Source organism: Nicotiana tabacum, chromosome 3 (genome assembly GCF_000715075.1).
Source record: "Nicotiana tabacum cultivar K326 chromosome 3, ASM71507v2, whole genome shotgun sequence".
NCBI lineage: Eukaryota > Viridiplantae > Streptophyta > Magnoliopsida > Solanales > Solanaceae > Nicotiana > Nicotiana tabacum.
This window is the reverse complement of record NC_134082.1, coordinates 210205639-210231050: the sequence shown is the minus strand read 5'-3', so window position 1 is coordinate 210231050 and position 25412 is coordinate 210205639. Positions and strand designations below refer to the sequence as shown.

At 37.0% G+C, this 25412-nt stretch overlaps 1 protein-coding gene and 1 long non-coding RNA gene across 2 annotated transcripts; both read left to right on the top strand.

Annotated features, from left to right (window-relative positions):
- Nucleotides 1–4735: 4735 nt before the first annotated feature.
- Nucleotides 4736–12466, top strand: LOC107788196 (putative phospholipid-transporting ATPase 8). The gene is made up of 11 exons (XM_075250524.1): nt 4736–5959; nt 6993–8356; nt 8443–8553; nt 8679–8955; nt 9083–9171; nt 9254–9362; nt 9436–9645; nt 9771–9896; nt 10814–10912; nt 11347–11538; nt 11713–12466. The coding sequence occupies exons 1-11, from the start codon at nt 5570–5572 to the stop codon at nt 12268–12270; spliced, it is 3525 nt and encodes a 1174-aa protein (XP_075106625.1). The 5' UTR covers nt 4736–5569; the 3' UTR covers nt 12271–12466.
- Nucleotides 12467–24117: 11651 nt separating this feature from the next.
- On the top strand, nt 24118–24699 carry LOC107805549 (uncharacterized). Its single transcript, XR_001652444.2, has 3 exons — nt 24118–24367; nt 24458–24523; nt 24636–24699. It is a non-coding gene; the product is annotated as an uncharacterized LOC107805549 (long non-coding RNA).
- The last annotated feature ends 713 nt before the right edge of the window (nt 24700–25412 follow it).

Below are 25412 nucleotides of genomic sequence, written 5' to 3'. Positions count from 1 at the left end.
GGGCCGTCAATAACCTACAAAACAAGTACTAATCTTAGCATGTGAAAAAGTATATTAGTATTGTACGTGTTAAGTCAAAAAATATTTTCTCATCATGTTCTCGTCGGCCTCCTGAGTATATGCATCCGTGGTGTCCTCATCAAAACATGTAGTGGCCTCAAAGATGGGCTGGGACGAAGCCTTCATAAGAATGTTAAAAATTAATTAATGGAAGCTCATTAAGGAAAAGAAAACAAATTGAAATTTTACAGTAATACAAACATACCTGCGCCTATGGTAGATCCGCATCAACCGCCGGGGTTGGGGCATAACTCAACCTGCGCCTGCCATCCACGTCCCGGGTCGGCTGATCCTCAGCTGCGGTAGATGGGACTGCAAAGTACTGGTCTACATCTCCGTCGAATGTACCCGTGATCAACAATGCTCCTGACGAGGTGACCTGCGATGCTGGCAGAGATAGCTGAAGGTTGTACGACGGCATGCTGCTGGAAGGCTCATCTAGCTGAGGTATATAACCCGACTGATCATCTCCAAGATCCTCATCTCCAAAATCCTCATCATGTCCCTCAATAGGTGGGTCGACAGGTGCCTCAACGCCCCCTTGCTGGGGACCACCTCCTCGCCGTTCCCCGCGACCCCGTGGGGCACCCTTGCCTCGTGGGGAACCCCTCCCTCGTGCCTTACCCATGCCTCGTGGGACATCCCAACCCCGATGGTAGTCCTCTGGCGCCGCATACTGAGCATCGTGATCCAACCTCGCACCATCTCTCGCTTGAAACAGGGTCCGACGAGCCAGATTTGCCACCCGCCGGCCATACTCAACGAAGGCAGCACTGTCGGCATGCTGCTGCATCTCCTGTCCCAACTGGTAGACTAGGTGATGCCCAATAACCTGTGAAACACTTAATATTAATTAAATAACGCTATATCACAAATATAAGATATTAATAATCCACAAAAACATACCAGTGCCTCGTGCCTCCCGGCGTATGGTCTGTAGCACTCGCCAAGTACATGAATGGGGTTCCCGATCATCAGTCGGGTGTGACGGCGGTACCATGACGTATACAGCTGAATAGTGGCCTCCTGGATAAATGAAGGTGGTGGCGGAATACGGTCACCTCGCTGCTCCCAAATATGGACCTACTGCTCTAGCCATCCCATAAATCCATCGTCCACCCTGGTACGGTCATACCACTAATAGTGTGTAGGCACCCATGCAGGCTCCCCCGGTATAGGTTGGGGAAGGTGAAACTGGCGAAGCATACGCTCTATGGCATGATACTCAAACATATCGAAGAAGATCATTGGGACGGAGGTGCTCCAAAGCAGTCGGTCGACTGAGCAATAATCGGGCAGTTGAGCTAGTAACTCGTCACTGTATGGCGTCCAGATGAACTACCAAATAATAAAATAAAAGTGAGTATGCGCAACACAACTCAATTTATAACAAGTAAGTGTAGGTACATATTTACCTGTCTGGCCACTAGCATATCTAACACATCCCTAACAAGGGGGAGATTATGATGAGCATCGATCCCTCGGTAGTTCCCACACTGGAGAACCCACCTAGAAGCTAGAAGGAGAAATGGATGAGCCTCACCGGGCTCTAGTGGTGGTAGAGGTGGCTGCAACGGAATGATCCGCTGCCAGGCCCAAACCTAAGATAAAAGGTTGACGTAAAATTTAAGAGTCATTTTGACCATATAGAATTCGGAGTAATGAATAGAGTATTCGAAAATGTTGTCATCTGTAGAAGGGGCAGAAAACCACATATGTCCACCTGGCAAAGCATGCTCGCCCAGCACATGCTCCTATACAGGTATACGAGAACAGTAGCACCCCAGTTGTACAGGGGTAAATCATCTAGATGTTGCAGATGATGGAGAAAGCGCATACTCACTAGACTTCTCGAAGTGTTCGGGAACAAGACACCCCCGAAAATCAGGAGCAATGCCAACCTCGTGTACCGCTCAATATGGAGATCCTTTATCTCGCCGGTAATGTCTGGGTGCAAAAACGCCATACGATCTCTGATGGCTGACAAAGCAACGCGACTGCCCCCTCTCTGTACAACGTCACCCTAAGGTCTGTAACCAGTATACTGCCCCATCATATCCAAATACTGTCCACGCGTCATGGATCTAATGTACTGGGGCAGTGCAACGGCCTGTCCATCTATGCGCAACCCGTACAAAACCTGAACATCCTTCAGCGTGATGGTGGCCTCTCCAGCGGGCAAGTGAAAAGTGTGTGTCTCTGGTTGCCACCGCTCTACCAAGGCCGTGATGAGAGACCAATCAAGCTGCATCCGCCCAATCCGAAAAATCGTATAGAAGCCCGTAGCCTGTAGGCGCTCGACTACGCGAGCATGGAAATGATGCTGCGCCATGAAGTCCCACAAATCGTTAGGTTTCCTGGCGCGGAGAGGCTGATCCGATAGATGTCCTTCCCATACAAAGCAGGACCTATGGTCGCCCTACAATACTAATAGCTGATCCTCGGCTGGTCCAGGATGCGCAGGCGGAAAGTCCATGCCGTCTACTATAATTTAAAGAAAATTAATTGTGTGTGTTAGTTTAATAAATTAAATAATTATTTCTAAAATTGGACTGAGTAATTATCTATGGGTTCCAGGCTCGATATTTGAGGCCCGGTAGCACCAAGTTATCCTTAATTATTATGTGTGTCAATTTCAACATTTTTAGAATTTTGTTAGTTTAAGGAATTAAATAATTATTTTAAAAATTGGATTGAGTGATTATCTATGGGTTTCGGACTCGATATTTGAGGCCTGGTAGCACCACGTTATCTTTAATTATTATGTATGTCAATTTCAACATTTTTAGAATTTTGTTAGTTTAAGGAATTAAATAATTATTTTTAAAATTGGATTGAGTAATTATCTATAAGTTCCAGGCTCGATATTTGAGGCCCGATAGCACCAAGTTATCCTTAATTATTATGTGTGTCAATTTCAACATTTTTAGAATTTTGTTAGTTTAAGGAATTAAATAAGTATTTTTAAAATTGGACTGAGTAATTATCTATGGGTTCCAGGCTCGATATTTGAGGCCTGGTAGCACCAAGTTATCCTTAATTATTATGCGTGTCAATTTCAACATTTTTAGAATTTTGTTAGTTTAAGGAATTAAATAATTATTTTTAAAATTGGACTGAGTAATTATGTATGGGTTCCAGGCTCGATATTTGAGACCCGGTAGCACCAAGTTATCCTTAATTATTATGCGTGTCAATTTCAACATTTTTAGAATTTTGTTAGTTTAAGGAATTAAATAATTAATTGTTGATTTGGACTGAGTAATTATGTATGAGTTCCACTTACTACATACTTAAACTACAGAGACTCTACGCTAAAAGACTCTACATTTTACTACGCTAAAAGGCTATATATTTTACTACGCTAAAAGACTCTATATTTTACTACGCTAAAAGGCTCTATATTTTACTACGCTAAAAGGCCACTATTACATATAAAAACAACAAACATAACATACATATGAACAACAAACTAAATAAATAATATTTATTTATTATTTAAGCAAATAAAAACATAACATTATCAATAAAAATTATTTATCAAGTTTTAACTATTTTTTGTCCCAAAGATAATAAATCAATCCGGGTATAAATAAGATACAAATTTAAACAAAAACATAACACAAATTAACATGGAAAAACATTCAACAATACAAATATGCATGTACTATACGAGTTTCGACATAAACAAAATCGAAATACCTCGATTTAAGTTTTTTGAAATAGATTCAAATCGAATTTTTGAACCCGAAAGAAGGAATCCAAAGCTTGTGTTGTGTGGGGGACCTACACTCTTTGCTTTTTGGGTGACGGGTGGGGCCCAATTTTTTTTTAAATTTGACCGAGGGGGGGGGCAGCAGTGAGGAGGGGGAGTTTTTTAATGGAGTCATTGTCTTGGGGAAGAAGAAGGGCCCTATATTTTATTAAAGGAAAACGCAATACAATACTGCGTTTCCCTTAAACGCAGTACAATGCTGTATTTTCCTTAAATGCAGTATTGTACTGCGTTTCCCCTTAATAATATAGGCATTTATGGCAGAGTTATAAGGTGGGCCCAATTTTAATAGGGAAACGCAGTACAATACTGCGTTTAAAGGAAACACAGTATTATACTGCATTTTCTTTAAAAAAAGTTATTTTTTTTAATAAATCGCAGTATAATACTGTGTTTAACTTTAAGGCTAACCTTCTGTTAAATGCGTTTTACGTACTTATGTAACTTTTTTTTTTTAATAGTAGAAAGGTATTTTTTTTGCCCAAAAGAGCACTATTTAAGTTTCGGACTCCACTTATGTCCGCAATGGTCCCACCAAACAGCCTCCTCATCACCTCAATCACCGTACATCTTCATTGAAGCACGCGCCTCCTGTCCGAACGGTTAGAATATACGGCGTCGTCCACGAAAAGTACTTAGGTACATTACGGTCGTGAACCACGGTCGTTGTTACTTTCGAGTCTTTAAATTGTTAAGATTTACATCATTAGCCACGTGGACGGTAGGATGAGTCCACGTAGTCAAAGTTCCGATAAAGCCAAAAGTGTACTTGCCATATTTAGCTGCCAGTTCACTGTTCATTCTATTTTTACTTGTGAAAACAGCAAAAAACATAAAATTGACACATTTCGTTGGCCAACTACTTACTTGTACTAGAAACTCCTCATTTTTTTTCTCCTTAACTTCAACCAAACCACTATCTGGAAATTTATGAAAACAAGAATTATCCTTTTGAGTGAATATTTTTTTATTGGTCCACGTAAAATTTACAGGTTGGTGTTTAGACTTTTGAGCACATTTGTAACTACACCGACAGTGGAAGTAAAGGATCTTTAGTACTTGAGACCAAAGTTAAGAATTTTGAGGAAAACTAATTACTAGGGTTTACTTTTCTTAACACTCAATCGTCAATTTTGGTATTTCGGTTGATTTTTATGGCAATTTGAAGCTAAGTATATGAGAAAAGATGAAGCTTCACGTTAAGAACTCTTCCATTTTTGTTATTTCAGTGTTTTAACTCAGTGCCAAGCTGTAAGCATTACTACTGTGTCAAGTTCTTGTTCACACTTGGAGTTAATTTGTTTCTTATTTTGTAACGTGTTATTTTGTTAGCAAGTTTCTGGAATTTAATGCGAGGATTAAATTAGTATAATCAATGTTTTAATAACTGGTGGTAATAGTAGTTTGAGGAACTTCAGGGATTTTTTTTCTAGTGTATTTTTCGGAAACAACGTCTCTACCTTCATTGTCTCTACCTTCATTAGGTAGCGCGAAGGTCTAGCTACACTTCACCCTCCCAGACCTCACTTGTGAGATTTTACCTTCATTAGGTAGCGCGAAGGTCTAGGTACACTTCACCCTCCCAGACTTCACTTGTGGGATTTTACTGGGCTTGTTGTTGTTGTCGTCGTCGTTGTTGTTGTTGTTGTATTTTTTAATTTATTTTTGCTTAGAGTGGGACTTCACTGGGCTTGTTTTTGTTGTTATTTTAATTGGGGAATAGAGTTGGAGAAAATGGCAGGTGGAAGGAGGAAAATACGGTTCAGTAAGTTATATAGTTTTTCATGTATGAAGTGTTCGTTAAAGGAGGAACATAGTCAAATTGGGAAGAGGGGATTTTCGAGGATCGTGTATTGTAATGATCCTGATAATCAAGAACAGGTGCAGCTCAAGTACAGAGGGAATTATGTTTCTACTACAAAGTACACAGCGATTAATTTTATACCAAAGTCATTGTTTGAGCAATTTAGGAGGGTTGCAAATATATATTTTCTTGTTGTTGCTTGTGTTTCATTTAGTCCTCTGGCTCCATATACTGCCAGTAGCATTCTAGCACCTTTGCTGGTTGTGATCGGGGCAACTATGGCGAAAGAAGGGATCGAAGATTGGAGGCGTAAAAGGCAGGTAAATTCTTGTTGTATTCTGATGCTCTGAGCATTTTATACTCTGTTTTCCTTGGTTGGATCAAATAGTTGTCTTTGATGTTTCAGTCCTCGTTCGCCAATCACTGATTACATTCTATCTTTGATGAAAGTTAATCACTAAAATTAACTTTTTTCTGCTTGGTTAAATAAGCTAGGATTTAACTAGTACAATGTGGATGAGCAACTAATGACAATGACTTTAGGGAAGTGTTAATTTTCACAACGAGACTACGTATAGATATGTTTTAATGTTAAGTAGATTCTCATTATCTATTTATTAGTAGCTGGGAATATTACTCATAAAAAGCTGGAACAGATATGTAGCGAAACACTTTTCAACACCAAAAAGTAGTGAAGCAATATTTATTGGGCTATTGGCATGTGAAGATAATAAGAGATAGCTGCAACGCCAACCCCCAGTACACTCGGTTTTTGAACGATCTCCCACTCGCATTTAAACAGTGACTTGAAGGTTATAATGTGTCATATTCAGTTGTCCCCAATTGAGAGTTACTATCAAACTTCAAAACGAAACCCTGTATGGAAAAGAAGAAAAAATAAATGCAGTGCCTTTCTTGACTCGCTGGTTCACTGCCTAGCTAGTAAATGAACATGTTCTGCGGTTGAGCTGCCCATAATAATTGGGAAATAGAAAGATATTTTCTCAATCGGAAACATTGACTACTGGATACAGATCAATCATCTGTCATTTTGTTTCCCTATTGGGTGAACACACATTTTTCGACCTTTATATTCTCTGTTGAAGAAGTCTGGAGGTCATGTCGAAAAACTTCACTAGGACTTTCTGATGTCTTTAGTTGTGTAAATTGCAATGTTGTATGTACTCTTTCTTTTTGATAATTAGTTTGCTCTTAGTCTATGTTGGCATGCCTTTGGTTTTGGCAGTTTGACAAAAATATGTTGGCATGCATTTTGATTGTTGTGAGCAAGTTCAGGTATATATTCAATGGTCTTTCTTGTAATATTTTAATTTTTGATGCAATCTTTTTCAGGATATTGAAGCCAATAACCGGAAGGTAAGCGTATACACTGAAAATCATACTTTCCAAGAGACTAGATGGAGAAGTTTACGAGTTGGGGATCTTATTAAGGTGCACAAGGATGAATATTTCCCTGCTGATCTGCTTTTGCTTTCATCAAGCTATGAGGACGGGATATGTTACGTTGAAACCTCCAATCTTGATGGAGAGACTAACCTTAAGGTAAAGCATGCATTGGATATCACATCCTCCCTGCACGATGACTCTTCTTTCCGAAATTTTAAGGGTGTCGTCAAGTGTGAAGATCCAAATGAAGATCTTTATACATTCATTGGAACTCTGAATTATGATAATCAGCAGCACCCTCTTTCAGTGCAGCAGATACTTCTGCGAGATTCCAAGCTACGGAACACTGATTATGTTTATGGTGTGGTCATTTTTACTGGTCATGACACGAAAGTCATGCAGAATTCTACAGATCCTCCTTCTAAGAGGAGTGCAATTGAGAAAAGGATGGATAAAATAATATATGTCCTTTTTGGTACCTTGATTACAATAGCTTTTATTGGATCTATCTTTTTCGGGATTGAAACTAAGAATGACCTTCGTGGTGGGAAACTAAGGAGGTGGTATCTTCGACCAGACAGGACAAGTGTCTTTTATGATCCCAAAAGAGCTTCACTCGCTGCATTTTTCCATTTCCTGACAGCACTGATGTTGTACGGGTACTTGATTCCTATTTCGTTATATGTGTCTATTGAGATTGTGAAGGTTTTACAGAGCATCTTCATAAATCAAGATAGGGAGATGTACTACGAAGAAACAGATAAGCCAGCTCATGCAAGAACATCTAATCTGAATGAGGAACTTGGGCAGGTTGACATTATACTCTCTGACAAAACAGGCACCTTAACATGCAACTCCATGGAGTTTGTTAAATGTTCAATAGCAGGTGTTGCGTATGGCCGTGTTGTGACAGAGGTAGAGAGGGCCCTGGCAAAGCGGAAAAGAGATGGAGCGGTGAAGGAAGTAGGTGATACTTCTAATGACGTGGAGGAATCAAATGACACTGCCGTTAACTTGGAGATATCTATTAAAGGATTCAACTTCAAAGATGAGCGTATAATGAATGGTCAATGGGTCCATGAGCCTCATCGAGACATGATACAAAAGTTTTTCAGAGTGCTGGCGATTTGTCATACGGTTATTCCTGATGTGAACAAAAAAACAGGTCAGATCTCCTATGAAGCAGAGTCACCAGATGAAGCTGCCTTTGTCATTGCAGCAAGGGAACTTGGGTTTCAGTTCTTTGAAAGAACACAAAGCAGAATCACACTGCATGAGCTGGATCATCGCAGTGGCAAGGTGGTTGACAGGTAAACCTTTCATTTGTTTTTTTTCTCTTCTATTGGAATCTTAAATAATTTTATTGCTTTTTGCATGACTTAAGTCTTCATTTCAGATCATATCAGCTCCTTCATGTCTTAGAGTTCAGTAGCTCACGGAAGAGAATGTCTGTAATTGTAAAAAATGCCGAGAACCAGTTGTTGCTCCTATGCAAGGGTGCAGACAGGTCTGTATCTCTTTGCAATGCTCTTGCATATGTCATTATCTAGTGATCAAATATGTGATTCAATCCTCCAATTCTGTTTAATTTAGACTGATTTCTTCTTGCTCATAATATTTCCTTTCAATTAGTGTGATGTTCGAACGGCTCTCGAAAGATGGGCGGGCCTATGAGGGTATAACAAGGGAACATCTTAGACAATATGCTGAAGCAGGATTGCGAACTCTAATAGTAGCTTACCGTGAGCTTGAGGAGGAAGAGTTCCAATCATGGGAACAAGAGTTTTTGAACGCCCAAGCCTCTGTAACAGCAGACAGAGATGCTTTGGTGGATGCTGCGGCTGACAAGATTGAAAAGGACTTAATTCTCCTTGGTGTTACTGCTGTTGAGGACAAACTTCAAAAAGGGGTGAGCTTTAATCTTGTGTTATACATTAGTTAAAATTGAACGGAGCTTGCAATTTCCTTTTTTTACTTTTGCCTTATACATGACTTGTTGTGAATCATTTTCCAGTCCTAAGCTGACTACTCTGCAGGTCCCGGAATGCATTGATAAACTTGCAAAAGCTGGGATTAAGATTTGGGTCTTAACTGGTGATAAGATGGAGACGGCTATCAATATTGGGTAGGTCTTATTAGTAAAATGATGCAACTTCTCTGTTTAAACTATGAATTCCATTCTCATTATCTTTCTGAATGTCATGTAGGTACGCTTGTAGTTTATTAAGACCAGATATGAGGCAAATTATAGTTACTTTAGATTCTCAAGACATACTGGACTTAGAAAACCAAGGAAACAAGGAGACTATTGCAAAGGTACATGATTGTGGATTTGCTTTGCCTACAATAAAACAAAAGTTACGTTTTTCACCAAGTTCAACTGTCTTAGGTTTCACATGATAGCATCACAAAGCAAATAAGAGAGGGAATATCACAAATAAGCTCAAGCAAAGAAATTACTGCATCATTTGGTTTGATCATTGATGGCAAATCATTGTCATTTGCTCTTGACAAAAAACTGGAAAAATCATTCTTGGAGCTTGCAATAAGTTGTGCATCTGTTATTTGCTGCCGCTCCACTCCTAAACAAAAAGCTCTTGTAAGTGCCATCCTATACAGTTTCGTATTTGGAGAATTTTGTTCATTAACTGTATACAAAGTTTGTTGCATATCAGGTTTGTGGGCCATTTGAATAATCTGACAAAAATCTTTAAAGGTATGCAGGTTACTAGATTGGTGAAAGTTGGAACACACCAAAATACATTAGCGATTGGTGATGGGGCAAATGATGTAAGCATGCTCCAAGAGGCTGATGTTGGGGTTGGCATCAGTGGCGTTGAAGGAATGCAGGTAACTTTTCGCGTAGTTCTTCCTGTTGTCCTTTTTCCTTCCTTCCATTTCTTAGTGTTCGGACCCTTGCTTTTCCTTTTCGTCATTTTTCCATTTCGCTTTGCCTTTTCCTTGTCAGGGCGGATACTGTTCCTCTAGTGGGGGTTGGGGTAGGGGGTTAGTTAGTGTAACTTATGCCATCCTGGTTTTCGGTACATATTGCTGCATCTGTTCTCCATCTTGAAAGCTCTGCTTTGGTATGTTTTATTCATAACTAGTCGTAGCTGTGGATAATTAGGAGTTGATGTGAATAATCAAGTGGTCGAGACTTAATGAAGTTCAGTGAGCTAATTTTTGGAAAATGGAGAGCAGAAGAAGCAATGGAAGAAAGGTAGTTTAGTATTTAGTTGGAGCTCTTTTTGTGTGAGTCAGTTTTCCTTTTGCTGAGAAATATTCCTATTTGAAGCGCCTCATATCTGTTTCATGATCCTGAATAACTGACTAATTCAGATCAGTGAAGCAATTTATCAGAAGGGGGTCTTGTTTTTCTATTCTGGATTAGTTTAATCAGGATTCAAGTAACTGCTGAGGTTTTGTCGTTACTAGGCTTATGAGGGGAGATTCAATGTTCTAGTACTGAATATAATTTCTAGCATTAGTAAGATTCTCGCGTTGTGCCACAGATTCCATTGCAAGTCCACATTAAGTGATTGTTGACTTTAGCTGAAGATGTAACACTGTCTCTCCTCTCATCACTTGGTGCTGTTTCTTTTTTGCATTAATATTACTTATGAAGACGTTGTCTTTTCTTGTCTCTCTTGATGGACGGTGATTTCTAATTAAGTTGTATAGTTGGCAATATGAGCGCAGATTCTTTCTGCCAAACAATTTCCATGTTCGTAAAGGAGTTAAACTGATGCTGCTGCACTTCTTACTAGGCTGTCATGTCAAGTGATTATGCAATAGCTCAATTCCGTTTTCTTGAGCGCTTGTTGTTGGTCCATGGCCACTGGTGCTACAGGAGAATATCAATGATGGTAAGTGTTCCCCATCAGTCCTAGGAAATTTTAAAAAGAAATCGGATATGACCATAAATCACATCTGACATTTTGCTCATCTTGAAGCCAATATGCACCAAACAAAAAATTGATACCGAGTCTTTTTTTTTTTTTTTTTTTGGTTTAAAACTTTCTTTGTAAAAATGGAACTGATGTAACATTTGCGTGATTGAGGTGACTATTTTTGGTTTAGCAGGCATGCGTCATAATAAAAAAGTGACACGTTTCTTTAAGAAGCATGACACATGTTACATATAAAAAAGTGAATAGCCGTTTACTTACCGCTGTACCAGGGGCATGGGTTGCAGTTACGGATATTTTGTATTTTGCTAGCTGATTGAAAGCAAAGTTTCATGATGGTTTTGAATTAGACATTTATGACCTCCTGATATCACTTTTTGGGATGGTTGCAGTTGTGCTACTTCTTTTACAAGAACCTCGCCTTTGGGTTGACCCTTTTCTGGTTTGAGGGCTTTGCTTCTTTCTCTGGCCGACCTGCTTATAATGACTGGTATATGTCATTATATAATGTGTTTTTCACATCGCTTCCTGTGATTGCTCTCGGTGTCTTTGATCAGGATGTTTCTGCACGGCTGTGTCTCGAGGTCGGTCTCCTATTTTGTAATTCCTTTTAAGCACCAACAAAATTATGTTTATTAAAAAAAGCTACTTCATATTCACCACTTTAACGTGTTCTTTGATCTCTGCTGCAAGTGGTTGTAACTTGAAAACTGAGCAAGAGGGCCACAACCTTATCTCTCATAGTATTTCTTTTGCAGTTTCCTAAGCTCTATGAAGAGGGAACAAAGAACATCCTCTTCAGTTGGCCTCGCATTTTAGGCTGGATGTTGAACGGTGTTATCTGTTCTATGATCATCTTCTTTGGCACCAACAATTCGATCATGCATCACATATTCCGGAAAGATGGTCAACCGGTTGACTATGGAGTATTTGGAGTGATAATGTACACTTGTGTGGTGTGGACAGTCAATTGTCAAATGGCACTGTCTATCAACTACTTCACTTGGATTCAGCACTTTTTCATCTGGGGCAGCATCGCGATTTGGTATGTGTTTTTAGCTGTTTATGGCGCTCTTTCGCCTATAATATCTACTACAGCATACCAGATTCTTGTGGAAGCTTGCGCTCCAAGTCCGTTCTATTGGCTGGTCACGCTTCTAGTCGTCGTTTCCTCTTTGTTACCATATGTTACATACAGGGCATTTCAGACTGAGTTCCGACCTATGTACCATGATCAGATTCAAAGGATACGATTCGAAGGATTAAACAGTGACTTTGCTGAGGAGTTTAATGGTAGAGGCAAAGAAAAGATATAGCTTTTGGAATAGATCTACTTTGTCACAGGTTGCTCCTTAATATGTAAATTTATTTAGTGTACAGTAGATAAATAGTGTTGTGTGTAAGTGAGCTTGGAACTAACATTTTAACTGTCATTTTTTGGGGTAAATTATACTATAATCGTTGTAACATTCTGAAGCATTCTCAAATGTATAGTCTGTTGGATTGGCTGGCTAGAATGCTACTTGCACGTAGGGATGGCAAGCGGTGCGGTTGGGGTCAAACCCGCATAAACCCACGATGATCTCAATATGCCCCGCCCCGTGCCCCGCATAGTATTTTCACCCGCGTCCACCCCCACACAGACCCGCATCCACCCGCCCCGCTTCATCATTAGGAATCGATAAGAAATAAGAAACATTTCAAGGCGATTTAATTTCATACAAATGGAGTACTATTAGGAACTATTCTGTGTTTCGATGAAGTTACAAACTAGATGAACTAGTTTTGTTAGGGGACCTATCACAAGACAAAAGATCTTCTTTATTACAAGAAATAAGATTTTTTTTCTAAAGAGATTCGAATAGAAACTCTATTCATGGAACATGAGAAGTAAATGATCATTAATCATTTATTTTTATAATAAACCTGAATATTTTCTTGTTAGATTTCTCATTGATTCCTCCCAAATTGTATAAATTTATCCTAAAAATTTCATCTCAATTTGCATATGGTTGTTCACCATGTAGAGGAGTATGAGTTTCATATTTCCAACATATGAAAAGAAGTATAAATATCGTTACATATAAAATGCTCGCTAATAATTAGTGCTGCGTCTTTAAAATTGCTACCCTCCAATTACACTAATTAATTCACTCAGCACTTTCGTTCAATGAGTAAGACCAAAAAGACTTGCAACCAAAACCTTATACCAAATATATGGAGCCTTTTTTACTTTTAGCCTGCACCACAAACTATTTATATTTGGTAGCCAAAAAAATATATAAAATTTATATAATTTTTATATATAATATATATATATATATATATATATTTCGATTATTATTTTGAGAAGCGCTATATAATATCATTTTTCCATATATATCATATATTTATTTGAGTAATTTGAACCACTACTTAAGAATTAGAATCACGCCAACTGAGTAGTGTTTGCAGAATGAATTAAATTATGAACCCCAATGAACCGACAAGGTTAGCCATTTGGGGTCCTTTATTACATGTTGATACTATACATGCATAGCATGATAATTGATGTTTTAGGTGCCCTAATTAATTGATGTTGATTTAAACCGGTAACAACAACAATAGAAAGACTGCACTAAATGCACAAAATGCTTGAAAGGCACTTCAACCATGAATATCACCGGGGTTGTGGTGGAATAAATAAGGTTCCTTTACCTTTAGCCAGAAGTTTCGAGTTCGAGTTCGAATTCGAGATATGGAAAATTTCTAATAGAGGGCACTTCTCCCTTCAATGAGCCTTAAACGACGTGAATTCAAATACCAATTAGTGAATACCCCAAAATTAATACCAAATACCATATAGGAAACAAAATATTTAGCCAAGAATCATTAAATCTCCATATCCTCTTTCAGTCTTCACCGATACGTTTGCCACATTTCTTTTTCATCGTTTGCTGTTTTATTAGTTTGGTACTTTTTTCTTTTCTCCGAATAAATTGTGTGTTTATACATTTTAAGTATTAATTTTATATTTTGTTTGTGACCTTAAACTACATTGTTTGCTTAAATTCGAAAATATCCAAAAGCTTTCTTCTACATTTATTTTATTTCAATATCAATATTGACATATTGTCTTAGTGCCATGCCGGCCTATTTGTGAAAGAATTGAGAGAGAGAGAAAAAAAAAAAGACAAGCCTCTAAGTCTCTAACCATTGTTTGATGTGATTCGTCTAAATCTATCTTTGAATATTTACAAGATGAATAGTTGAATACCTCAGGAATAATTCAACTGATTTAGTCATTGATGCATTAGCCGCACATCAAATTAGGCTTTCTTGTATATTATCGAATATAATGCCGAAAACAATGAAGAAAACAAAAAGGAAACCAGGTCAAGATGACGTTTAAGGTAAAAATAGCACGGTATAGTCAGTTTTCGGACTGGTCATTCAAAAATAGTCAGCGTTTACGAAGTTAATGAAAAATAGCCACTATTTTGCGGCAACAGAGACCGGTCCAACATAATATACTGGAGTTCGGTGCACCTGTGTATGAACTCCAGCATATTATGCTGGACCGGTATACTTTGCTGACTCCAGTATAATATACTGGAGACTGGAGCACCAGTGCTCCAAACTCCAGTATATTATACTGGACAATTATATTTGTTGGAACTCCAGTATATTATGCTCATATGCTGGAGTTCCAGCATACTTATCCTGGAACTCCAGTATAATATGCTGGGGTTCAAGCATACTTATGCTGGAACTCCAGTATAATATAGTGGCGTATTTTCTGGGTTTTGAACAGTGTTTTCGCTAAGATTTATCTTTACATAAAAAGTGACTAAATTTCGATTACTTTTGAAACTGGACTATTTTTGAACGACCAGTTGTAAATGTGGCTATTTTTGAATTTCTCCCACGTTTAAGCGGTCGAAGAACGTGTACATTGGCACACTTGGATATAATGTGTATAATATAAGGTAAATACTTATTCGATTTCAGTGTTTATGTCAAATGGAGTAATTTAATTTTAGTAATTGAAAATATAAATAAAATAAAAATAGAATTAATTATGATTATCTATATCTATACTATATTAAAAACACAAAGGCTCTTAGCGAAATATCGTTTGCCTTTTCTGCCCATAAAAAATTATTTTACATTGGACAAAATTGTAATTTTAATTATTTTCTTAATATTTAAGACTTCTAAATCAAATAAAATTTTAGTTATTAAAATTTTCCTTATTTGAACTATGTAAGAAGTCCTAATATCTAGACTTTATTTTTTCACATCTAGAAGATGTATGACAATAAATATAGTACCAAAGTAAACTTTTATCATTAAAATATCAACAATTTTCTTTAATATTCCCAAAACAATCCTCAAAATCACAATAAGGCATTTGTGAAATTTTGTGGGATATGATTACTTCTTTTACTGAGCTAGCTAAATGGGGACAATATTCATAATTTTTTGTGATTATATATATAAACTTATGTACTTATTAATATGGGTGCACGTGCAAAATGTATACCCTAAGAGTCTAAGACTAGTAATATATAAATATATATACGGGAAAAAATTATTTTACCTTTTATGAATGGCATAAACACCAAAACAATCTTGATGCCCACGTAATGGTGCACTGTGGGCCGGGCCTGAACCGGATCGGGCCCGCGGTCCTAACGGCCCTGGTGGGCCGGTCTTAATGGTTCTTTAAAGCCCGTGGCGGGCCGGTCTTAATGGTTCTTTAAAGCCCGTGGCGGGCCGGTTCTTCCTAGAAAGCACACGAGCCCGGGACCGGCTGGCGGGCCTGGGCCGGGCCTAGCGGGCCTAACGGCTAGTTTTTATTTAAAAAAAAAAATTTAAAAAAAATTCCAACGGTCAAAATTTAAAAAGTAGCCGTTTGGGCTGCAATTTTGACCGTTTGGATGTTTAGAAAATAGCCATTTGGACCCCAAACTTTATATAATTACACTTTTTCCAATTCTCAACTATAAATACCCCCTCATTCTTTCATTTTTACTCACCAATTCATCAATCTCTCTCAATCTCTCTACTATAATTGCTTATTTTATTGTTGAAATTTCATGAAAAATTGTGAAGTTGGTGAATTGAAGTATTCAAGTCTTCAACGATTTTCAGTTTTCAAGAAGTTTTTCGGCAATTCGATAAACGCGTTCCAACTCTTAAGTTTTAATATTATAGTTTTGTTAGTTTTATTTAGTATAATTATAATTAATATGATATTTTCTTTGAAAAATATTTTTGGTGGTAAGGGTAAAGCTAAAATTGGTGAAAGTAGTGGCCAACCTACTACCCTTCCCCCGGCTCCCCGACCCAGACCTGGTAGATGTTCTGTTGCTCCTATTATTCTTGATAGTGATAACCCTTGTTTTCAATTTTCCGATAGTCAATTTTGCCATAATATTGCACCAGGTCAAAATTTAGATGATGAAACTATGAATGCTCTTTATCCTAATGAAACTATCTTTGAAAATGATGAGGAAAATGAGGATGAAGATGAAACCCAACCGGATTTAGATGATATACCTACTAGTCCTGTTAATAACCCAACTGATGTACCGTCCGACCCACCTGTAGAAACCCCTAGTTTTAATAGACAATCTTCTAAACGCCTAGAAACATTTATAGTGTTGCTGCAATGTTAAATCCTACAATGAAATTAGGAGGTCCTCATTTTTGGTACTCAAATATTTATAAGGCTTTAGATCTTTCAAATGAGGAATTTGCTACACTTGCAGATGCAAAAGCCTCAATTAAAATTAATGCTCAAACAATTTATAATGATTATCAACTTGCCTGCTAGGCCAAATGTTCCAACCCCTACTTCGTCTAGTTCACAATCGTCTAAAAGAGCTGCGGGCTTAAAAGCACTTAAATCTTGGACGGAGTTCAGGGGTTCTCAAGGTGATAATTATGATGAAACTTCGCATCTAAATGAGCTTCAAGTTTATTTGTTGCAGGGACTTGAAAAGGAAAATCCAGACGACACTTTTGATCTTTTGGAATGGTGGAAGGCAAGGGAAAAACATTTTTCGGTTCTTGCAAGGATGACTCGGGATATTTTATCTATTCAAGCTTTAACTGTTGCATCAGAGAGCGCTTTCAGTCAAGCAAGACTTCAAATAGGTGATCATAGAGCGTCAATGAGGGAGAGCTTGGAAAAATCTGTACTGTTCAGAGATTGGATCCGCTTGGAAAGAAGAAACTTTGGAATTGCGGAATCACAACCGGTGATATATGAAGCTTATGAAGAAATGATGGCGGAACTTGCGAAGGATGCTGCTTCGCCCGGAAGTGGTGATGAACAAGCTTCTTTTCCACCACCACCAACGCAACCGCCTCCGAACCTTGAAGGATTTATAAAATTTGTTAGAGATACAATGTAGATTATGGTGTAACTTGTACTTTGGCATATCTTCTTTTAGTTTTTATGCCATTTTTGGTAATAAAAATTATAATACATGCCCTTGAATATCTTTTTGCAATATTTTTTTGTCTTTAACTTGCAATTATTTATAAGCTATAATATATATACATAACATACAATATATACTACAAGAAAATATATAAGGTAATATATATACATAACATACAATATATACTACAAGAAAATCTATATATATATATATATATAATATATATACATAACATACAATATATACTACAAGAAAATATATAAGGTAATATATATACATAACATACAATATATACTACAAGAAAATCTATATATATATATTACAAAACATTATAAGAAATTATATTTGGAAATATATATACATAACATACTATATATAATATATATACTACAAAACATTATAAGAAATTATATTTGGAAATATATATACATAACATACTATATATAGTATACTATACTAGTATACTATATATACTACAAAACAAGATTTTTCAAAATTCAAAATGAGGGCCCCACCCCCAATGACCACCAACGGCCATATTGCACAAATAGCCGTTTTTATTAGACGTATTTATGCTTCATGTTGTACTTTCTTATTAATTTATTATGCATGACAATTTAGTTTTAATATTGTTTTGTTATTTTACTTTTTCGTCAAGCACTTTAATAATTAGATTTCTACATATATATTACATACATATTTTTTATATAGCCATGATATAGTTTACAAGAAATTGCCTTAAACAAAAAAAATAAAAAATAAAAACCCCGAAAATAAAAAAGCCCGTTAGGCCCGCTAAGCCCACGGGCCCGGCCCGTTTAGCCCAGGACCATATGGGCTTAGGCCCGTCATGGGCTGGTTCCACCCGTTGAGCCCACGAAGCCCGGGACCGTGAGGCCCGGGACCGCCAGAGCCCAGGCCCGCCAAGCCCAAGCCCGTTAAGCCCGGCTCGTTTGGCCCATTTAGGCCCGGGCCCGACCCAGAATACAGCACTATGCCCACGTGTGAAGTTGTTCTAACTAGGAAAACCACTTTCTTTTACTTGTCATTCAATAAAGGAAAACTAGTTCCACGCTTCTCAATTAGTATTTAGTATAAGTACGTGCCAAAAAAAAGTCAACTGACAGCTAACTTGAGAAAGAAGAATGGATCTTACGTTTATTACAATGTGAAAATTTTCCGCTGTCAAGTTACTTTTGAGTTACAAAATAAAAATTGTAAAAATAGCACAGGGCGCCTTATTTGGTCATCCCCATTTAATCTATACCTATTTTTTTAATTTTTTTTAATTTGTACTCACTTTTTAAATAACTCCAGTCCCCTTTCTCCTCCTCCTTCTCCTCCTTCATTTTCTTCTTCTCCTCCTTTTTCTTCTCCTCCTCCTTCTCCTCCTTCATTTTCTTCTCCTCCTCCTTCTCCTTCTCCTCCTCCTTCTTCTCCTGCTTCTTCTTCTCCTTCTTCTTCTCCTTCTTCTTCTTCTTCTTCTTCTTCTTCTTCTTCTTCTTCTTCTTCTTCTTCTCCTTCTCCTTCTTCTTATGCTTCTTCTCCTTCTCCTTCTCCTTCTCCTTCTCCTTCTCCTTCTTCTTCTCCTTCTCCTTCTCTTCTTCTTCTTCTTCTTCTTCTTCTTCTTCTTCTTCTTCTTCTTCTTCTTCTTCTTCTTCTTCTTCTTCTTCTTCTTCTTCTTCTTCTTCTGCTTCTTCTTCTTCTGCTATTTTCTATATAGTCTACTAGTCTAATATCCTAGAGAAAAGATGATCTGCTGGTGCAATATGTTTTTTTTTGCTAAAAGGTGCAATAGGTTGACTTTGCTTACAAAATCTCATGCTTAAATGATTTTCATGTGACATTGTGTGACTGCTACCATTTGTGAAGGCGAGATATTGCACCAGAAGCTTGTTTTCTATCTAGCTTTTACTCCTGGATGATAAACTTCAGGTTTGTATATTATGTCATCGTTCCATTGAAAAGAAAAGGAACTGAGAACTGGGCCATAACAATTGCAGTAAAAGAATCCAGGTAAAAATTATGTGAAAAGAGTGTCATTTGGGGTAGTAAACATACAATGAACTAAATAACTTCAGCTCTATATCTGAAGTTTCCCAGTTACAAAGACAAAAATTTCAGCTCTAGAACTGAAGTTTCCCGGTTACAAAAGAACTGAAGTTCGCCAGTTATAAAATAAAAACTTCAGTCGTGGAGCTGAAGTTCACCAGTTACAAAACAAAAACTTCAGCTCTAGAGCTGAACTTCAGGCCCGGCTACTAAAATGCTAAAGTTTTGCGTGATTGTCTTTGCTACTTCAGCCCCGTATACTGAAGTTATGCGAAAAATTGGGTACGCTTGTAATTGTTTTTGCAAAGCGGGCACAAGTTAAAATGTGACACAAAAAGCGGCAATAGATGCAAATCCCCCACAAAATTACTACTTAGAGGTCGGTAAAAATCTATTTTTTGAAAAACTTAGTGGTTGAAAATTTATATCACAACTATTCTTTACTATACTATGTATCGAAATTTATTTATTTGACTAATTTAGGTTTACAACAAGATGATGAAAGTTGTTCATACCTATAAAACGCGAAACCACTTGGAGATCTATAACACTTAGGGCTGTTTGAGGGGGAGGGTATCCAAACCGATCCAGTCCATAACGGTATCAGTACCTTCTGTTCCGGCCTGATTGGGGTAGGGATCGATGATTTAGGCAAAGAAAACATGTACTACGAGGGTACCGAAAAAGTATCGGTAAAACCGGTCTGGTTGGTACCCTTACGGTACCGAAACGGTAGCCTTAATATTTTTTTATATTTAAATATAGCCATTTTTTATCGTTAGTTGACAACAGCTAAGACGACTATGTTTACCTTACTAGTCTCATAACATATCGTACATCTTAATTTATGTTTTTAACCCCTATATTTATGTTTATTTAAATATAATAATTTTTAAAATTTTAATTTAAAAATACCCTTAAGTATCCTTATAGCCCCCTTAAGACCAGTAGTGTTACTGGTATTGGTACGATAACCCTAAATATTCCCTTACCACGTACCCTTAAATTCTCTTAACCACAATCCCCTTAAGGTTAAGTACCCAAAAGCCTTAGACAGCCCAAATAGCCCATAGATATAAGAATCTAATTTAAATTAAAGACGTTTTTCTTTTTTTCAACATTTTCTTCCTTCTCTATTCATAAGTTGTAACGATTCACACGTTGGAATCGTCATGGAAATAAAAAACAAGAACTAAAAAGAAAGAAATGAAATGCAGACAAAACAAAGACTCAATTTTCATTCAACATGACCGATAAATTGCTACAGTACTAAATATATAGACCTAAAATAATCTACTATCCCTTAGCTGGTAGACCTAACTAACCACAGGAGCTCAACTGCAAATAATATTAAAAGATAGGCTACATTGTAACATCATATATTTTGGCATTCACTAGGTGGGCATAAAATTCGAAAAACCGAATTCCGAACCGAACCAAATTAATTTGGTATTTTTGTTTCGGTTTTTTTCGGTATTTCGGTCTAATTCGGTACTGGATTTTCGGTATTTCGGTATTTTGATTCGATTCTCGGTATTATAATTTTACAATTTCGGTAAACCGAAATACCAAAAATTTGGTGAACCTATATAATATATATGACTATATCTAAGCCCAATTACCTATATAATATATATTACTATATCTAAGTCCATACGGGCTACGACCATACCGTCCCGGCGTCCCACCCAGCTCCCCCAACTCCCAACCCCAATTACCCAAGTCAGTTAATACCCAAGCCCATTACTCTTCCTCTCTAAATCTAATAGTCTAATCTTTTCTCTTCTCTTCTCTTAGACCATCTGAATCAAATTAGGGCATTAGGGCTTAGGATATCATCGAGAATCGACTGCGAGTCTACGAGTTACGACTTACGAGTTACGACCAGTCGATAGTCGAGCTCGAGTCTCATCTCATCTTCACCGGTTAACTGACTACTTTTGTAAGTTTTGTAAGTCTCATCTCATCTCATTCTCATCCCAGTACTCTCTGAGGTTTCTTCTGAGTTTTTATATTTTTAAGTTTTGAACTTTTTGAGCTCAGAGTTCAGACGCATAAATTTTTTAATTTCTGATTTTCTGCATCAAACTAATTTAGGGTTATAGGCGGTGATTTCCAGCTCGATTCGATTCCTCACTCCTTACAAATTCCGGGCAAACGAAGTGTCGAAGACGCTGCTGTCCTGTTCCAGTGTTCCGAGCTCGATTCAATTTCAATTTCAAAGGTATGCTTCATTTTCTTTTGGTTGTACTGCTGATTGAATGAACTGTTGTTCCGAGCTTTTCCCTTTAGTAGGAAAATATCATCTGTATCACGTTCATGCTGTTTAATTCATTTGCTTGTATAATAACAGTTGTGAGTACACGACTATGTGTTAGGCTTACCATATGATTACTTTGTTTAGGTCTGATTTTTAGAACTTTCCTTGCATTTTTCTTGTGATAGACACTTTAGGATGATGACAGTTGAGTGAATTCACTGTTAGTCTTCTTTGTTGTGACATTCTTATGGTTGCTGGTTTGGAAAGATTTAAATAATTGTGGACTTGTCACTTGAGTAGTAATGACCATGATTTTTTATTTATTTATAGATGGCTAGAAAAGGATATTGTTAATGGCTTCTTTAGCCTTTTTAGCTTTTGCTTAGCTGCAGTTACATTAGACTGCTGCTGCATCTGTTGGAAAGATATTGTTAATTTGTTATAGCAGAAACATGGTAGTTGAAGCTACTTATAGCTAGTTTAAAATAACTAAAATCTAAAAGTGCACTCTCATATTTACATTCTCTCAGCATTACTGATAGCAAGGTAGTTAATTTGTTGATTGTTAATTTATGTTTATATTTGTTTAATTTTGTATAGATGGAAGATACAAGTAAAGTAAGTGATGTTGGTTCTAGTGAAAGTTTACCTATTACGGTAGATAGTAACACCAACACCATTGATACTCAAGATTCCAAGAAAAGGAAAGCCATGCAATCTAGGTCAGACGTTTGGAACCATTTTGATAAATTTGAGGTTAATGGGGTTGGGAAAGCACGGTGTCGATATTGTAAACAAGCTTATGCTGCTAATTCATCTAAAATGGAACAACAAGATTGAAGAATCATTTGCTTAGATGCAAAGAATACCCACTTAAAATTGCAGAAGATAATAGTCAAACAAAGATAAATTTTCAATCTTGCAAAAATGATGAAGGATCAATTTGGAAATTTGATCAAAAAGTGGTTAGGAGGGCCTTAATTGAGATGATAGTTACTGATGAACTACCATTTAGCTTTGTAGAAAATGAAGGCTTTATGAAGTTTATGAGAAAAACTCAACCACTATTTCGTCTTCCTTCTCGTAGAACATAACAAGGAATTGTTATGAAGTTTAAGGTGAATTGAGGCAAAATCTAAGAAGTTCTTTTAGAGAAGCACAACCAAAAATTTGCCTAACAACAGACACTTGGACTTCATTACAAAGAATAAATTATATGTGTTTGACAACCCACTTCATTGATAGGGATTGGAAGTTGCATAAAAGGATACTAAATTTTTGTCCTATCACTAGTCATAAGGGTGAAGAGATGGCTAAAGCTATTAGGGATTGTTTGCTTGAATGGAAATTAGACAAGGTTTTCACTATTACAGTGGACAATGCTTCTTCAAATGATGTCACTGTCAAAGAATTGTCTAAACAGTTAGATATGTGGAAAACTAATATGATGAGTGGTAAACATCTTCATGTGAGACGCATGGCTCATATACTAAATCTAATTGTTCAAGATGGTTTGAAAGAACTTGATGCTTCTGTGACACGTGTTAGAAATATTGTGAGGTATGTGAGATCTTCGCCTGCAAGGACCTTAAAGTTTAAACAGTGTTGTGCACATGTAAAGGTAGAATATACCAAAACGTTGTGTTTAGATGTTCCTACCAGGTGGAATATCACCTATTTAATATTGGATACAACACAACACTTTGAAAAGGCCTTTGACAAGTTGCATCTTTTTATGATGGATTTTCTGCTTATCAATGTTCTCATCTTTGTGAAGATGGTGGTAATGCAGGTCCTCTTGAATCTGATGATTGGGTGAATGTGAGGAATGTGATAGAGTTTCTTGCACGATTTCACGAGCTAACTAAAAAAGTTTCAGGTTCACGTTATGTCACTTGTAATTCTCATTTTGAGGATGTATCTGAACTTTATTGTCATTTGAAAATGTGTTTAGCTAGTGAGGATGAGCATTTGAGAAAAATGGCTCAGCAAATGCAAGAAAAGTTCAAGAAGTATTGGGGTGAGCCTGAAAAGATGAATAAAATGATTTTTATTTCTTCCGTCTTGGATCCACGTAAAAAATTTGAATATGTTGAGGGAGCACTTGAAGAACTTTTTGGGGAGGAAAAAGGGAAGAAAATAAATGCTGAGGTGTATGCTTATATGATTTCTTTGTTTGGAGAGTATCTAAAAAAGTATTCAACCGAATCTTGTCCTCAATCTCCATCTAGTTCTACTTCATCTAACAACACATCTAATACACCTAGTGGGAGTGTTATAAGTGCATCAAAAATAAGGACTAAGCTTCGCTTGAAGAAACAAAAGGAAGACAATGGAAGTAGGGGTACTAAATCGGAGTTGGATAAATACATTAGTGAAGAACAAGAGCCTTTTAGTGAAGATTTGATATATTGAGTTGGTGGAAAACACATGCTCCTAGATTTCCTATTCTTTCGGAGTTGGCTCGTGATGTGTTGGCAATTCCAATTTCTAGTGTGGCGTCAGAATGCGCGTTTAGCACTGGTGGCCGTATTCTTGATTCATTTAGGAGTTCATTGACTCCTAAATGTGTGCAAGCTCTTATTTGTGTTCAAGATTGGCTTAGAGAAGAGAAGAATCCTATTAGTGTTGAAGAAGACTTGAAGTATCTTGAGGAACTCGAGCTTGGTAAGCTTTAATATTTTGTGTGTATTTTAATTCAAAATAATATATCATGCTTTTTCATTTGTATGACATATTTGGTCGTATTATCTTTAGATATGGAAAATAATGGAAGCACTACTAGCATTGTTTGATGTATAGTTGCAACTTGCATCTTGAGTGGTAAGTTTAATACTCTATTTGTTTGGTGATAATGATATACTTAATATTTTGTAGTTTTGTTTTATTATCATCAAAATATAATATTCTAACTTATGATTTATATTTTTTTTAGGTTCAAGTGCAATCATGCCCCGTGCTACTGCTCAACGCTCCGATATTTGGGAATACTTTGTGGTAAAAGAAGATAACGGAGAAGTTCGCAAAGTAGAGTGCAAACATTGTGGTCAAGTATATAATGTTAATCTAAAGAGGAATGGAAAAATTGGTTTAAGGAAGCATATTAAGCGTTGTCTTGCACGTCTTCCTGGAATTCATGTTTAAGAATTAAGACTGTTTGTTGAGGGATGCCCTCTCTGTTTTTGTTGCACTATGTTTAACTGTTTAAGTGTTAAGACTGTTAAGACTGTTAAGACTGTTGCAGTTGGCCAGTTGCACTGTGTTTAAGTATTAAGACTGTTTTTGTTGCACTGTGTTTTTATTGCACTGTGTTTAAGTGTTAAGTGTTAAGTTGTGTAATGTGTAGTTGTGTACAGATTCAATTGTGCACTGTGTTAAGTGTTAAGTTGTGTAATGTGTTGTGTAGTTGTGTACAAATTCAATTGTGTACTGTGTTAAGTGTTAAGTTGTGTAATGTGCAGTTGGCCAGTTGATTGCAGTATTGCACTGTGTTTAAGTTGTTTAATATAGTTGTGTAATGTGCATTGTGCAGTTGGCCAACTTTTGCTTTTCACTTATTCAATTGTGCATGTGCCATCAGATCAGCCATGTGCACTGTTATATATCGAAAAACAGATTCTTTTAGAGTGAAAATTTCAATTGTGCATGTGCACTGTTAGCATTGATTATTCATTGATTGTTAAACCGAAACCGTACCGAACCAAAATAAGAA

Coding starts and splice junctions, on each gene's coding strand:
- LOC107788196 (XM_075250524.1), top strand. CDS start 5,570: ATGGCAGGTGGAAGGAGGAAAATACGGTTCAGTAAGTTATATAGTTTT. Junction 8,956..9,082: donor AGGACAAACTTCAAAAAGGG/GTGAGCTTTAAT, acceptor ACTACTCTGCAG/GTCCCGGAATGCATTGATAA. Junction 11,539..11,712: donor CTGCACGGCTGTGTCTCGAG/GTCGGTCTCCTA, acceptor TTTCTTTTGCAG/TTTCCTAAGCTCTATGAAGA.